Source organism: Mobula hypostoma, chromosome 11 (assembly GCF_963921235.1).
Source record: "Mobula hypostoma chromosome 11, sMobHyp1.1, whole genome shotgun sequence".
Lineage (NCBI taxonomy): Eukaryota > Metazoa > Chordata > Chondrichthyes > Myliobatiformes > Myliobatidae > Mobula > Mobula hypostoma.
This window is the reverse complement of record NC_086107.1, coordinates 94,977,233-94,995,181: the sequence shown is the minus strand read 5'-3', so window position 1 is coordinate 94,995,181 and position 17,949 is coordinate 94,977,233. Positions and strand designations below refer to the sequence as shown.

The 17,949-nt window shown below is 48.0% G+C and overlaps 1 protein-coding gene across 2 annotated transcripts in view; it reads left to right on the top strand.

Moving 5' to 3' along the window:
- LOC134353960 (hornerin-like) overlaps positions 1 to 17,860 on the top strand; it is a 38,122-nt gene extending 20,262 nt beyond the window's left edge. For both annotated transcript variants that reach the window (XM_063062560.1, XM_063062561.1), the window contains exon 3: positions 6,867 to 17,860. In XM_063062560.1, the coding sequence (XP_062918630.1) occupies positions 6,867 to 17,243 (10,377 nt within the window). In that variant the 3' untranslated portion in view covers positions 17,244 to 17,860. The remainder of the gene's footprint in view (positions 1 to 6,866) is intronic.
- The last annotated feature ends 89 nt before the right edge of the window (positions 17,861 to 17,949 follow it).

The following is a 17,949-nucleotide window of genomic DNA, read 5'->3' as shown; positions in this document are numbered from 1 at the left end:
TAAATCCTACCCTGCTTTAACCTTCCAAAGTGTAACATCTCACACTGATCTAACTTAAACTGCATCTGCCATTTCTCCACCCACATCTCCAACCCACTGATCTATCCTTTGACAAGTTTCCACACTCTCCACCAATTTTTGAGATCTGCAAATCCCAATCAACTGTGGAGTGGAGATTCCCTTTGGGAATGGATTTGGGGAGAACTTTCTTTCTGTAGAGGGTACGGAGTCTTTGGAACTCTCCTCACTGGATCCTTGGTCCTAGGACAGAGATATTTTGGGGGGGGGGAGAGATGGGGTTGAGGTTTGGAGAGGATGTTGGTACAGGGTTATTTTGTTGTTTGTTTCTCTCTCTCTCCCTCTCTCTCCGCCCCCCTGTGTCTCACACACAGACATACATACATACACAGACACAAAACAGGCACCCAACTCTTTGAGGCCCTCTGTTGGTCAGGATCCACCATGCATATTGTGAATGAACTTTCTACAAGATACACAAGCCAGGGCAGTACGATATGGTGAGCAAGCTGTTGCCCATGCAACAGGCTCCCCCTCTCCACACAGCTGATGAATCCAAAGGAAAAGCAGAGACCCATACAGTTTGGCACCAGGGGCATTGCAGAAGTTGCCAGTCAGTGATGAACTCAAAGTAGGACTGCCTTAGGGACTCCAGCTCCAGATATTTTCTTGGGATTTTCTCCCGAAACCTTCCCCGTGAGTGGGTGTAGCCACAAGGCAGCGGAGGTTTGAGATCAGAGTTTTCCGTCTCCAACATGAGTTGCTAATCACAGCTGACAAGCCCCATCTACCTGAATCTGCTGGCTTTAAGACACTGGTATCCCGCCTTTGCCCCTTTTCCCGTCAGCGGAAACGGTTCCGCCAGGCTTCGTAGCTAAGCCCCACGTGAAGGCCAGGGCCTGGACTTGGTGGTCAGAGGCTATCTGGGACACACACCATTGGGAGCATTTAATAGGTATTGGGAGATTATCCCCACATCCTCCCTGTCAGCAAAAATCTTCAGGAATCACCCAGCTCATTATAAAAATCCCTTTGTGAGCTGGTCTGCGTTGGGCTGGAATCCCTCTGATCCTTCCCTATCCACGTACCTGTCTGGGTGTCTTCATTGTAGCCACCTCTCCCACTTCCTCCGGCAGCTCGATCCAGATCCCCACCACCCTCTGTGTGGGATAACCTGCCCTTTTAAACCGTTCCCCTCTCACCTTAAACCTGTGCTCTCTGGGTTTAGACTCCCCTCCCCGGGGGGGAGAAACCATGACCATCCATCCTATCTACACCCCTGGTGATTTTATAAACTGTCAGGTCACCACTCGGGATTCTGCAGGGAAAACAGTCCCAGCCTGCCCAGTCTTTCCTTATAGCTCAAGCCCAACAGTCCTGGGAGCACCCGGGTGAATCTTTCCCACACCCTGTCCAGCTTAATCTCCACTGCCCCCATCCCAGCCACGCCACCACCTCCGTTACACAGATACAGGGCGTCGGACAGCACAGAAACGGGCCCTTTCACCCGACCCATTGAGGCCCTCTCGGTCGGGGACAATCATGGATGTTGCATCCCGCCTGTCTACACAAGTCAGGGTAGCGCGGTTTGGAGAGGAAGTTGTTGCCCACGCGGCAGGCTCCCCCCTGCCCCCCCACCCCCGTGCAGCGGATGAATCCAAAGGAACAGCTGAGACCCCTACAGACCGGCGTCGCAGGAGTTGCCAGTCAGCGGTGAACTCGCTGTAGGTCTGCCTTGGGGACTCCAGCCTCCAGCTCCGGTCTTTTCCCTCAGGGTTTACTCCCGAAGCCTTCCCCATGAGTGGGTGTAGCCGCAAGGCACTGAAGGCTTGAGATCAGAGTTTTCCTTCTCCAAGATGAGCTGCCAACCATTACTGACGAGCCCCATCTGCCCGAAGCGACTGGTTTTAAGGTGCCAGTAACCCGCCTTTGCCCCCTCTCCTGCCAGTAGAAACGGTTCCGCCGGGCTTAGTAGCTAAGCCACATGTGAAGGCCGGGAGCTGGACTTGACTGTCAGAGGCTATTTAAGATGCACGCCATTGGGAGCATTTAATAGGTAGTGGGAACTTATCCCCACTTCCTGCCCCCCTCACCCACTTGGCTGTGTCAATCTTAAGGAGCCACCCAACTCATTAGTGTATCAAAATCTCTTCATGAATTGGTCCCATCTCTCCATGTTAGGCCCGTATCCCTCTGAACCTTCCCTATCCATGTACCTGTCCGAGTGTCTTCATTGTAACCACCTCTCCCACTTCCTCCGGCAGCTCAATCCAGATCCCCACCACCCTCTGCGTGGGAAAGCCTGCCCCTTTAAACCTCGCCCCTCTCACCTTAAATCTGTGCCCTCTGGGTCTAGACTCCCCTCCCCGGGTGAGAGGAACCGTGACCATCCGCTTCCGAGATTGTAAAAACCTATGTCAGGTCACTCTCTCAGTCTCCTTCGCTCCGGGGAAGCCAGTTCCAGCCCTGATCAGTCTCTCCTTATCATTCAAGCCCTCCGATCCCGGGAACGTCCTGACGAATCTTTCCTGTACCTCCTCCAGCTGAATCCCACACTTTCTATAGCTTGGTGACCAGAACTGCACACAGTCCCTCCAATGTGGCCTCTCTGACGTCTTGTGCAGCTATAATGTGACCTCTAGGCCGGCTGGTGGCGCAGTGAGATCAGCGCCGGACTCCGGAGCGAAGGTTCCCGAGTTCGAATCCAGGTCGGGCCACCCCCGAGCGCGCTTTCCATCCGTGCCAGGTTGAGTGTCGAGCTAGCCACTCGGCCTCATAAAAAATACAAGGGGCGAGTCAGGAACGTTCATAACGTGACCCGGTTAATCACGTGATGTCTGGTACGACATGCTTAAAAAAAATGTGACCTCTTGGTGCATAAAGGATTCCCAGATGAAAATGTGGCTTATAGGTAAAATTAAAAACTGGAGGAGGTGTGTTTAAAGTGAGAGGCAGAAAGTTCAAAGGAGGGGTGCAGGACGTATTTCACACAGGAGGGGTGCATTCCTGGAACGTGCAGCCAGGGGTGGTTTTGGAGGAAAATACAATAGAGGCATTTCCCTCTAAATAAAGGAATGGTAGGCTGCGGACATTGTGTAGGCAGAATGGATTAGTTTAGTTAGATATTTAATTACTAGTTTAATTAGTTCAGCATAACATTGTGGGCCGAATGGCCTTTTCTTGTGCTGTACTGTTCTTGGTTCTATACAAATGTGGTCTGACTTATGCCTTATAAAGCCTCAGCATTACATTCTCGCTGTTATATGCTCTTCAAATGAAAACTTGCATTGCATTTCCCTTCATTTTTACTGACTCAACCTGCACGTTAACCTTGAGGGAATTCTAAACTGGGATTTCTTCCTTTCCAGTCCTGATGAAGGGTATTGGCCCAATATGTCAACCGTTTAGTCCCTCTATGCCTGCTGAGTTCCTGCAGTGTTTTGTGTCCTATTGGAAATGAGATTCCTGAATTCCCTCCCTACACCTCTATCCTTCATTCCAAAGTACATCATTCTCACACTTCCTCACGCTGTAGTCACCTGCAACCTCGCTACCCAACTCTCCCAAAGTGCAACACCTCACGTTTATCCGAACTAAACTTCATTTGCCATTCCTCGGCCCACTCACTCTGCTGATCAAAAACCCCCTGTAATTCCCGATAACCATCTTCACTGTTCACAACACTGATTTTAATGTCTTCTGCAAATTTACGAACTATGCTTTGTACATTCTCACGCAAATCATCGAGACAGGTGACAAACAGCAAACGTCCCAACACTGTGGTGGGGGGGGGGGGACCATTGGTCTCAGGTCTCCAGTCTGACAAACAACAGTCCACCCTCACCTTCACTTCCTGCCATCCAACCGTGTGTCCAGTTCGTGAATTCTTCCTGGATCCCATGAGATCTAACCTTGCAACCTGCCACGTGGAACTTTATCGCAGACCTTACTGAAATCTACGTAGGTCTCATCTACTACCCTCCCCCTGTTGGCCTTCTGGCTCAATTCTTAGAAAAACCTGGGATGTGATCTCTCACGCAAACCATCACCAGGGACCCCCACCATCCAGGACATGCTCTCTTCTCGCTGCTGCCATCAGGAAGAAGGTACAGGAGCCTCAGGACCCACACCACCAGGTTCAGGAACAGTTATTACCCCTTGACTCTGGAACCAAAGGGGATAACTTCACTCGCCACATCACTGAACTGTTCCCGCAACATCTCCATCTCACCTTCTCGATATTCATTGTTTATTTATTTATTGGTTTGTTTGTTTGTTTGTTTGTTTATTTATTTTTGTCTTTGCACAGTTTGTTGTCTTTTGCACACTGGTTGAATGCACAGTTGGTGCGGTTTTTCGTTGATTCTATTGCGGTAATTATTCTGTTAGGGACTTATTGAGTATGCCCACAAGGAAATGGAATCCCAGGTGATATATATATATATATACACTTGGATAATAACCTTCCTTTGAGCCTTTGAGAAAGCCCATGCTAACTCCCCTTAATCAACTCCCATCTTTGCAGATGCTCAGAAACCTTATCCCTCAGAACCACCCCAATAACTTCCTCAGGGCAGATGTTAAACTCACTGGTCAGAGGTTCCCTGAGTTTCCTCTGCCCTCCCTTCTTGAATAAAGACACAGCTCTTGCTCCCCTCCAGTGTTCTGGCACCTCACCCAAAGCTATGGACTTCTGATGTTCTACATTCCACAAGACCATAAGACACAGGAGCTGAATTAGGGCCATTGAACCCATCAAGTCCGCTCTGCCATTCCATCATGGCTGATTTATTACCCCTCTCGACCCCATTCTCCTGCCTTCTCCCCATATCCTTTGACACCCTTATTAACCAAGAGCCTATCAACCTTCACTTTAAATATACCCAATGACTTGGCCTCCACTGTCGTCTGTGGCAATGAATTCCACAGATTCACCGCCCCCTCCCAAAGAAATTTCTCCTCATCTCTGTTCTAAATGAATGTCCTTCTATCTGAGGCTGTTCCCTCTGGTCCTAGACTATCTCACCCTTGGAAGCGTCCTCTCCAAATTGATTCTAGGCCTTTCAATATTCAGTAAGTTTCAATTAAAGTCCCCCTCATTCCTCTGAACTCTGGTCCTTGTTTCTCCAGTTGTAATAGATTCTTAGAGCACTACAGCACAGAAACAGGCCCATCTAGTCTGCGCTAAACTATTATTCTGCATAGTCCCATTGACCTGCAGCTGAACCACTGTCCTCCATACCTCTCCCATCCATTTCTCTTCGGTGCTGAAACCGAACCCATATCCAGCACTTCCACTTGCAGTTCATTCCATTCTCTCACCAACCTCCGAATGAAAAAGGTCCCCCTCATATGTTTCACCTTTCACCTTTAACCTATGACCTCTAGTTCTGGTTTCACCCAACCTCAGTGGAAAAAGCCTGCTTGTGTTTCCTCTATCTATACCCCTCATAATGTTGTATGCCTGCAGCAAATCTCCCTCATTCTCCTATGCTCCAGGGAATAACCCATCCAGCATTTCTCTGTAATGCAGATCCAGGCAACATCCTTGTAAATTTTCTCTGCACTCTTTCAATCTTATTGATGCTTTTCCTGTAGGTAATTGGCCAGATCTGCACAGGATACTCCAAATTAGTCCTCACCAACATCTTATGCAACTTCAACGTAACATCCCATCTCCTGTAATCAATACTTTTTTTAAAAAATGAAGGCTGAGGTACTGGGACTTCTCTTTATATTCCTATCTACCTGGTATGCCACTTTCAAGGAATTACGGATCTGTATTCTATCGAACACCTCATTGCCCTGTCATTTACTGTGTAGGTCCTACTCCAGATTGCCCTCTCAAAGTACAACACCTCACACTTGCCTGCATTAAATTCCATCTGCCATTTTTCCAGCGGGGCCAGATTCCGCTGCAAACGTTGATAGCCTTCCTCACCGTTCACTGTGGCCCCCAACCTTGGTGTCATCTGCAAATGGAAACACCCTCCCGATGTCCACTATATCCTGGCCTTTCAATGGTTAATAGGTATCAATTAGATCTGCACTGCGCCCCCCCCATTCTTCTGTACACCAACGAGTACAGGCCCAAAGCCATCAAACGTCCTTCGTACGTTAACTCTTTCATTCCCGGGATCATTCTTGTGAACCTCCTCTGGACCCTCTCCAATGCCAGCACATCCTTTCTTGCCCAAAACTGCTCACAATGCTCCAAATGTGGCCTGACCAATATCTTACGAAGTCTCAGTATTACATCCTTGCTTTTATGTTCCAGTCCTCTTCAAATGAATGCTAACATTGTGTTTGTCTTCCTTACTACCTACTCAATCTGCAAGAATTTTTAGGGCTCCCAAGTCCCTTTGCACCTCCATTTTGGAAATAGTCTATGTTTTTATTCCTTCTACCTAAGGGCGTGCATGACCGTACACTGTAATTCATCTGTCACATCTTTGCCCAGTTTCCTGGTCCAGGCTTCCTGCTTCCTCAACACTACCTACCCCTCCACCTATTTTTCTTCCCCGTTCCTGCGACATTGACCTCTACAACACCTTTAGACTCACTCCCTTCCTCTGCACTTCCATCCCAATGGGGACTCATCTAGGTTTGGGATCAAGGCTTTTCGGGTCGGGATTGGGATAGTATACAGGTGAGGGACAGACAAGAAGGCAACAGGAATGAGGCCTTGAACGACACTGGAGCAACTGGGGAGGCTTTGTTGCCTCTTTCTCGGAAATGACAGAGGAATGTCCTATCGCAAAGTTGAGGGGAGGTGATAGGACATGACAGTGGTCGTCTTCTCACCACATCTTCTCTTTCTCATTCCTTCCCCACCTACCCACCCACAGAGCTCGGACCACCGGACTCAGCGGGCCGAGGCGAAGAAGGGGCATCTCGCCCCCACGCTCCCTCAGAACGACTGGCTGTCGGACAGCTACTACCACATCCGGGCCAGGATGCGGGACAAGGAGGGGGAGAGAGCGGGAGGGGGGACGCAGGGCAGGGAGGAGATGGACAGTTCAGAATCCTGGGTGTTTCAGCACCCTCCCTCGGCCAGCCCCCGCCTGGAGGCCACCCCTCCTCATGCCCCTGCAGTCCTTCCACCCCACCTCCCCTCCCCACCCTGGGACCCCCGGACCTCCCCTGGCCCCCACCGCCCCTCGCCACCACTCGCCAGGCCCCTTCCCATCCCAAGGCCTGTCCCCCATGCTGGGGGATCCAGAGGACTCGTTGCTGTGGGAACAGAGACTGTCTCCTTTCCAGGCCCAGGAGAGGACAGAGGTCTAAGGACTGGCCTCTCAGGGCCCAAGGTGATGGAGAAGGAGCCTGGATCTCCTAAAGCCTCTGTACCTGTGGAATCAGGACCTGCCCCCTCACAGGGCCCAGAACTGGTCATAGGCCTACAGGATGGGGGCCTAAAGGGGCCGGGTTCTGCTGAAACCTCTGCTCTAAACCCTGTTGCTGGGGAAATCATTGTCACCCCACCGCCTGGCCCTGGACAGGACAGAGGCCTACAGGACAACCTCCTGGGCCATAAGGAGCGGGAGACAGGGCCTGGATCCGCCGAAGCCTCCACCCTAAGCCCCATCTCCAGGGAAACGGTCCCTGCCCCCTTGCTGGACTCTGGGGTGTTGAGGGGGGAGGAGGAGGAAGCAGAGGGCTGGGAAGTCCGACTCCTGTTTGGACCGCGCTGGGGCTCCCTGTCGCTCGGGGCCCCTGACACTCCATCCATCGAAACGCCAGGCCAGGAGACGGAGAGAGGGCGGCGGTGGTGGGAGGAAAAGGGGTTGTGGGGGGCAGAGGGGGCAATTGAAGACCCCAGCGGGAGTCAGGGCAGGGTGGAATCAGGGGCTGACGCCTGGGAGGGCCGTGCCCTGCGGAGGGTCTCATCTTTCTCCAGCCTGGACAACTCCCACCTGGACAGCGAGGAGGGCCACAGCCTGAGGACAGATGGCTCAGAGGGGCTGGGTGAGGGGTGGGGGTCCCGGTCCCGGACCTCCCTCACCTCTGAGGTGGGCTCCCACTCACAGCCTCTTGCTGGGCCCCAGGAGACATCTGCAGATGGAGATGGTGGTCCTGTAGGCAGGCAACAGCCACCTACACGTGGAGTTCAGGATTCTGCAGTCAGACAACTTCAGGGCCCTACAGGTGTTCAGAGTCCTGCAGTCAAACAACAGACCCCTTCAGATGGTGTGCAGGGCCCTACAGGCAGAAAGCAACAACCTGCAGTCTCTGGCTTCCAATTTGATCACTTCTTGACGACAAGCAGGGAGCTCCCACTTGAGAAGGGCCTAGTTGTAAATGAAAAATTTCCACAGCAGCAAGCGTTGAGTACAGGCGAGGAAGCTCTTGAAGTGGTGTCCCCTACGGGCAATGAATCTCATGAACAGGCACTGATTACAAGTGAAGAATCTCCTTTGGAACAGTCGTTGGCTACAGGTGTGGAATATCCACTCGATCGCCCTCTCACTGCAGCACTTGACTTCCCATTTGACCATTTCCTGGATTCAGGTGAGAAACGCCTTGAACAGGTGATAATGACAGGTGAGGAATCAATTGAACAGGTGCTGACTACAGGTGAGGAATCAATTGGACAGACCCTACCTACAGGCGAGCAATCTCTTGAACAGGTGCTAATGACAGGTGAGGAATCAACTGAACAGACACTGCCCTCAGGGAACGAAACTTTTGAACAGGTGTTGACTACAACTGGGGAATCTCTTGAACAGGTGCTGACTACAGGCGAGGAATCTCTTCAACAGGCCTTAACTACAGGCAAAGAATCACTTTTGGAACCGTCACCGGCTACAGGCATGCACTATCCACTCGACCGCCCTCTCATTACAGCATTTGACTTCCCATTTGACTACATTTGGTCTACAGGCGAGGAATCCATTGAACAAGCGCTGATTACAGGTGAGGAATTTTTTGAGCAGACACTTGCTAAAGGTGAGAAATCTTTGGAAGAGGCACTTCCTACAGGTGGAAAATTTCGATTGCAACAAATGCTACCAACGGGCTTAGAACTTACAGTCAAACAAAATGAGTCTACAGGGGTGCAAACTCCTTCTCTGCCATATCTGATTGTGGGTGGTGTTTCTGCACCTGAATCTGTGACCACAGTCGAGGATGCTCCTTGTGAAGTTATCTCAGTCACAACCAAACCACAGGTCTCACCTGCAGGTACACACTCTCACCCCACAAAACTCCAAAATACAGGCAAAGAAATGGCAGTGGGCCACATCCCAATTGCAGGCAAGGAATCTCTCACAGAACAGGGCCTGAGTACGGGTGAGGAGACACTTGAACAGGTGCTGACTACGGGTGAAGAATCTCTTCAACAGGTGCTAGCTACAGGTGAGAAACCTCTTGAACAATTGCTGGCTACAGACAAAGAATCTCCTTTAGAACAGTCGTTAGCTACAGGAGTGAAATATCCACTTGATCGCCCTCCCAGTACAGCATCTGACTTCCCATTTGATCATTTCCTGGATTCAGGCAGGGAACCTCTTGAACAGGTGATAACGACAGGTGAGGAATCAATTGAACAGGCGCTGACTACAGACGAAGAATCTCTTGCACAGGCTACAGCTAGGGAATCAATTGAACAGGCGCTGACTACAGACGAGGAATCTCTTGCACAGGCTACAGCTGGGGAATCAATTGAACAGCCACTGACTACAGACGAAGAATCTCTTGCACAGGCTATGGTTGGGGAATCAATTGAACAGGCACTGACTACAGACGAGGAGTCTCTTGCTCAGGCTACAGTTGGGGAATTAATTGAACAGGCACTGACTACAGATGAGGAATCTCTTGCTCAGGCTCTGACGACAGGTAAAGAATCTCCATTGGAATCATCACTGGCTACAGGCATACAGTATCCTTTGGACCGCCCTGCAGCTGTTGACTTCCCATCTAACCATTTCCTAACTACAAGCCATAAATCTCTTGAACAGGTGCCGACTACAGGCAAAATATCTCCTTTGGAACAGTCACAGGCTACAAGCAAGGAGTATCCACCCAACCGCCCTCCCACTACAGTCCTTAATTTCCCACTTGGCCATTTCCTGGATTCAGGTGAGGAATCAAATGAACAAACTCTGACTACAGGTGAGGAATCTCTTGAACAGGCACTGGCTACAGGTGATGTATCTTTATTACCAATGGATGTGGAACCTGTATTTGAACACAATGTAACTACAGGCAAACAAAGTCCTTTGCCACCATCCCTGATTTTCAGTGGTGTGTCTGCACCTGGGTCAGTGACCACAGTGGAGGACGCTCTCTGCGAAGTTATCTCAGTCACAACTGAGCCACAGGTATCACCTACAGGTGCAGAATCACAGCCCACACAGTCCCAAGGTACAGACAAGGGCATCACAGTGGGCCACTTCCTGATTGCAGGTGAGAAATCTCTCTCAGAACAGGGCCTGAGTACAGGCAAAAAGATTCCCAAAGTAGATGCTTTGAGTACAGGTGAGGAATCTCTTGAACAGCCTCTAACTACAGGTCAGCTGTCTCTTGAACAGGCTGTGACTACAGGCAAAGTATTTCCTTCAGAACCATCACTGGCTATAGGCATGAAGTATCCACTTGACCACCCTTTCACTACAGCTCTTATCTTTCCGTTTGACCATTTCCTGACTGCAGATGAAGAACCTTTGGGTGAACAGGTTGTGTCTTCAGGCAAAGAATCTAGTGGCAAACAGGCACTGACACCAGGTGAGGAATTGACAGAGCAGACCATGACTACAGGTAATGAGTCTATAGGATCATTGATCCTAGCTACAGAGAAGGTATCTTCAACCCAACAGCCCCTATTTTTGGGCCAAGAATCTGCAGCCAAGCAGGCAATGGCAAGGGGCAAGAAGTCTCCTGGCGAACAGACTGTATCTTCAAGTGAAGAAACTACAGTTGAAAAGACCGTATCTTCAGGTGAAGAACCTACAGGTGAACAGGCCATATCTTTAGGTGAAGAATACACAGATGAACATGATGGATCTTCAGGTGACGAATCTACTAGCAAACATGAACAGACCATATCTTCAGCTGAAGGATCAACAGTTGAACAGATCATATCTTTAGGTGAAGAACCTATAGGTGAACAGACCATATCTTCAGGTGGAAAATCCACAGGAGAACAGACCATATCTTCAGATGAAGGATCGACAGTTGAACAAACCATATCTTCAGGTGAAGGATCGACAGTTGAACAGAGCATATCTTCAGGTGAAGAACCTACAGGTGAACAGACCATATCTTCAGGTGAAGAACCTACAGGTGAACAGACCATATCTTCAGATGAAGAACCTACAGGTGAACAGACCCTATCTTCAGATGAAGAACCTACAGGTGAACAGACCATACATTCAGGTGAAGAACCTACAGGTGAACATACCCTATCTTCAGCTGAAGGATCGACAGTTGAACAAACCATATCTTCAGGTGAACAGACTGTATCTTCAGATGAAGAACCTACAGGTGAACAGACCGTATCTTCAGGTGGAGAATCTACAGGAGAACAACACATATCTTCAGGTGAAGGATCGACAGTTGAACAGACTATATCTTCAGGTGTAGAATCAACAGTTGAACAGACCATATCTTCAGGTGAAGGATCAACAGTTGAACAGACCATATCTTCAGGTGAAGAACCTACAGGTGAACAGACCATATCTTCTGATGAAGGATCGACAGTTGAACAGACCATATCTTCAGGTGAGGGATTGACAGTTCAACAGACCACATATTCAAGTGAAGGATCAACAGTTGAACAAACTATATCTTCAGGTGAAGGATCGACAATTGAACAGACCATATCTTCAGGTGAAGAACCCACAGGTGAACAGACCATATCTTTGGGTGAAGAACCCACAGGTGAACAGACCATATCTTCAGGTGATGAATCTACCAGCAAACATGAACAGACAATATCTTCAGGTGAAGGATCGACAGTTGAACAGAACATATCTTCAGCTGAAGGATCAACAGTTGAACAGATCATATCTTCAGTTGAAGAACCTACAGGTGAACAGACCATATCTTCAGGTGTAGAATCTACAGGAGAACAGACCATATCGTCAGATGAAGGATCGACAGTTGAACAAACCATATCTTCAGGTGAAGAACCTACAGGTGAACAGACCCTATCTTCAGCTGAAGGATCGACAGTTGAACAGACCATATCTTCAGGTGAAGAACCTACAGGTGAACAGACCATATCTTCAGGTGAAGAATCTACAGGTGAACAGACCATATCTTCAGGTGGAGAATCTACAGGAGAACAGACCATATCTTCAGGTGAAGGATCGACGGTGGAACAAACTATATCTTCAGGTGAAGGATCGACAGTTGAACAGACCATATCTTCAGGTGTAGGATCGACAGTTGAACAGACCATATCTTCAGGTGAAGAACCCACAGGTGAACAGACCATATCTTCAGGTGAAGAACCTACAGGTGAACATACCCTATCTTCAGCTGAAGGATCGACAGTTGAACAAACCATATCTTCAGGTGAAGAACCTACAGGTGAACAGACCGTATCTTCAGGTGGAGAATCTACAGGAGAACAACACATATCTTCAGGTGAAGGATCGACAGTTGAACAGACTATATCTTCAGGTGTAGGATCGACAGTTGAACAGACCATATCTTCAGGTGAAGGATCGACAGTTGAACAGACCATATCTTCAGGTGAGGGATTGACAGTTGAACAGACCATATCTTCAGATGAAGAGCCCACAGATGAACAGACCATATCTTCAGGTGAAGGATCGACAGTTGAACAGACCATATCTTCAGGTGAAGAACCCACAGGTGAACAGACCATATCTTTGGGTGAAGAACCCACAGGTGAACAGACCATATCTTCAGGTGAAGTATCCACAGGTGAACAGGCCATATCTTTAGGTGAAGAATACACAGATGAACATGATGGATCTTCAGGTGATGAATCTACCAGCAAACATGAACAGACCATATCTTCAGGTGAAGGATCGACAGTTGAACAGAACATATCTTCAGCTGAAGGATCAACAATTGAACAGATCATATCTACAGGTGAAGAACCTACAGGTGAACAGACCATATCTTCAGGTGTAGAATCTACAGGAGAACAGACCATATCGTCAGATGAAGGATCGACAGTTGAACAAACCATAACTTCAGGTGAAGGATCGACAGTTGAACAGACCATATCTTCAGGTGAAGAACCTAGAGGTGAACAGACCATATCTTCAGCTGAAGGATTGACAGTTGAACAGACCATATCTTCAGGTGAAGAACCTACAGGTGAACAGACCATATCTTCAGGTGAAGAACCTACAGGTAAACATACCCTATCTTCAGGTGAAGAACCTACAGGTGAACAGACCATATCTTCGGGTGAAGAACCTACAGGTGAACAGACCATATCTTCAGGTGAAGAACCTACAGGTGAACAGACCATATCTTCAGATGAAGGATCGACAGTTGAACAGACCATATCTTCAGGTGAAGAACCCACAGGTGAACAGACCATATCTTCAGGAGAAGGACCTATAGCCGAACATGATGTATCTTCAGGTGAAGAACCTACAGGTGAACAGGCCATATCTTCGGGTGAAGAATACACAGATGAACATGATAGATCCTCAAGTGATGAATCTACCAACATACATGAACAAACCATATCTTCAGATGAAGGATCAACAGTTGAACAGAACATATCTTCAGGTGAAGAACCCACAGGAGAACAGACCATACCTTTGGGTGAAGAACCCACAGGTGAACAGACCATATCTTTGGGTGAAGAACCCACAGGTGAACAGACCATATCTTCAGGTGAAGAACCCACAGGTGAACAGACCATATCTTCAGGTGAAGAACCTACAGGTGAACAGACCTTATCTTCAGGTGGAGAATCTACAGGAGAACAGACCATATCTTCAGATGAAGGATCAACAGTTGAACAGACCATATCTTCAGTTGAGGAACCCACAGTTGAACAGACTATATCTTCAGGTGAAGGATCAACAGTTGAACAGACCATATCTTCAGGTGAAGAACCTACAGGTGAACAGAACACATCTTCAGGTGAAGGACCTATAGGTGAACATGATGTATCTTCAGGTGAAGAACTTACAGGTGAACAGGCCATATCTTCAGGTGAAGAATACACAGATGAACATGATGGATCTTCAGGTGATGAATCTATCAACATACATGAACAAACCATATCTTCAGATGAAGGATCAACAGTTGAACAAACCATATCTTCAGGTGCAGGATCAACAGTTGAACAGACCATATCTTCAGGTGAAGAACCCACAGGTGAACAGACCATATTTTCAGGTGAAGGATCTATAGGCAAACAGGCCATATTTCCAAGTGAAGAACTTAAAGGTGGACAGGCCATATCTTCAGGCGATGAATTTGTAGATGAACAGGCCATACCTTCAAGTGAAGAATTTACAGAAGAACAGACAATATATTCAGGTGAAGAACCCACAGGTGAACAGACTCTGAGTATAGGTGAAGACACATCTTACGCAGAGATCCAGAATTCTGGTGGAGAACCTCCATCTGAACAGGCCCTGACTGCAGATGAAGATTTCAGTTATGCAGGTGAAGAATTCCCATATAAACAGGCTCTAGCTACTGGTGAAATTTCCACAAGTGAACAGGCCCTGACCACAGACAAAGGTGCTTTTTATGCAGAGATTCTGACTACAAGCAAAGAATCCTCAGATGAAAAGGACCTGACCTCAGGTGGGGAATCTCCAACTGAACAGCCTCCAGCTCCAGCTGGAAATTCCCTTTATGAACAATCAACACTTACAGGCAAGGAAACTGATTATGCAGAGATCCTGACTATAGGTGAAAATTCCTCATATGGACAGGTTTTAGGTACAGGCAAAGAGTCTCTAACTGAACAGGATATTAAAACAGGTGAAGAATCTCTTAATGAGCTGGCTTCTGATACAGGTGAAGCATCTCTAACTGAACAGATTGTGGACACAGGTGGAGAATACACTTATGAACAGACACTCGCTACAAGTGAAGAGTCTCTAACAGAACAGGATGTAGCTACAGGTGGAGAATACACTTACGAACAGCTATCAGCAACTGTAGAAGAGACTCTAACTGAACAGGATGTAGCTACAGGTGGAGACTCCACTTATGAACAGGCAGCAACAACAGTCAAAGAGTCTGTAACTGAACAGGATGCAGCTACAGGTGGAGAATCCACTTATGAACAGCCAGCAGCTACAGGTGAAGAGCTTCTAATTGGACATGATATAGCTACAGGTGGAGACTCCACTTATGAACAGACACTAGCTACAGATGGAGAATCCACTTATGGACAAACTGCAGTTATAGGTGAAGAATCTCTAACTGAACAGGATAAAGCTAGGGGTGGAGATTTGACTTATGATCAGGCATCAGCTACAGGTGAAGAGTCTCTAACTGAACAGGATGTAGCTACAGGTGGAGACTCCATTTATGAACAGACACTAGCTGCAGGTGGAGAATCCACTGATGAACAAACTACAGTTACAGATGAAGAATCTCTAACTGAGCAGGATAAAGCTACAGGTGGAGACTCCACTTATGAACAGGTATCAGCTGCAGCCGAAGAGTCTCTAACTGAACAGGATGTAGCTATAGGTGGAGACTCCATTTATGAACAGACACTAGCTACAGGTGGAGATTTGACTTATGATCAGGCATCAGCTACAGCTGAAGAGTCTCTAACTGAACAGGATGTAGCTACAGGTGAAGACTCAATTTATGAACAGACACTAGCTGCAGAAGGAGAATCCACTTATGAACAAACTACAGTTTCAGGTGAAGGATCTCTAACTGAACAGGATAAAGCTACAGGTGGAGACTCCATTTATGAACAGGCATCGGCTACAGCCGAAGAGGCTTTAACTGAACAGGATGTAGCTACAGGTGAAGACTCAATTTATGAACAGACACTAGCTGCAGAAGGAGAATCCACTTATGAACAAACTACAGTTTCAGGTGAAGGATCTCTAACTGAACAGGATAAAGCTACAGGTGGAGACTCCATTTATGAACAGGCATCGGCTACAGCCGAAGAGGCTTTAACTGAACAGGATGTAGCTACAGGTGGAGACTCCATTTATGAACAGGCATCGGCTACAGCCGAAGAGGCTTTAACTGAACAGGATGTAGCTACAGGTGGAGACTCCATTTATGAACAGACACTAGCTACAGGTGAAGACTTGACTTATGAACAGGCATCAACTACAGGCAAAGAGTCTCTAATTAACATGGATGCAGATACAGGTGGAGACTCTACTAATGAACAGACATCAGCTGCAGGTGAAGAGACTCTAATGGAACAGGATGTAGCTACAGGTGGAGAATCCACTTATGAACAAACTACAGTTACAAGCAAAGAGTCTCTAACTGAACAAGATGTGGCTAAAAGTGGAGACTTGACTTATGAACAGGCATCATCTACAGGCGAAGAATCTCTGAATGAACATGATGTGGCTACACATGGAGACTCCACTTCTGAACAAAGTACAGTTACAGGTGAAGAGTTTCTAAATCATCTGGATGCATCTGCAGGCAAAGAATCCCCTTATGAACAGGCTCAAGCTACAGGTAAAGAGTTTATAATTGAACAGGATGTAGCTACAAGCAAAGAATTGCCTTATGAATGGACTTCAGCTGCAAGCAAAGAATCTGATACCAAACAGGGTGTATTTACAGGTGAAAAGTTTCTAACTGGACAGGATACAGCTACAGGCAGAGATTCCCCTGATGAACTATCACTGCCTACAAGTGAAGACATCTATTATGCAAAAATTCTCACTACAGGCAAAGAACCATCTTATGAACAGGTTTCAGCTACAGGCAAAGAGTCTCTAACCAAAGAAGGTGTGGCTATGGGCAGAGATGTTTACAATGCAGAGGCCATCACCACAAGCAAAGAACCTACAAGGGAACAGGTGCTGGTGACAGGCACAGAGGACCCACAGAGACAGGTGCCCCGTTTGCCCCCGGACCCTGAGGATGTTCTCTTTGGCATCCTCCACCCGCAGATGGGTCGGGGGCAACGGAGGGAAGTGACAGACAGCGAGCTGATGCGGGTCCCCCAGGATGACAGGCACTTCTGGGCAACCCTCTATTTTGCAGGGGTAGGGAGGGCCCGAGACCTCCTGAAACAGAGGGGGCTCCGGGCACAGGGAGCCCCACGCTGACCCTGCCTGGCAGTGAAGGGACTCATCTTGGGAACCTTGACCCCACCCCCCCTCCACATCTCCTCCTCATCCCCACACCCCCTTCCTCTTACATTAAACGATTGTCCACCTAGCCGGCTGTGTCTTCATATTCTTATCTGCACACAGAAAGGGAGGGATCTGAGGAAAAGGGGTCAGTCTACACTCAGTAAACTGTCCTCACTATGATTGTAGGGTGTCTCTGACCCTTGTACACCGAGTTCCCTCTGTTCCTCAATACACCCACCCCACCATTCACGGTGTGTGTCCTACTCTCGTACACCGAGGTTCCTCTCTTTCTCAATATTCCCCACCATTCACGGTGTGTCCTACCCTTGTACACTGAGGTTCCTCTGACCACTCAACATTTTCCACCATTTACAGTGTGTGTCCTATTCTTGAACGCTGAGGTCCCTCTGCTCCTCGACACTCCCCACTATTCAATGTGTGTGTGTCCTATCCTCATATGCCAAGGTCCCTCTGTTCCGAGTCAGAATGTTTCTCTCAGGGTAGAGATGTCTAGAGGACATTTGTTTAAAGTGAGTGGGGTAAACTTTAAAGAAGATGTGATTCTGTTCCTGTACCTCTTGATCTAGAACTATCAGAGCCACAGATAGTATAAACACAGAACATCGAATTTACAATACAGCCCACAATGTTGTGTTGACTTTTTAACCTACTTTAAGAT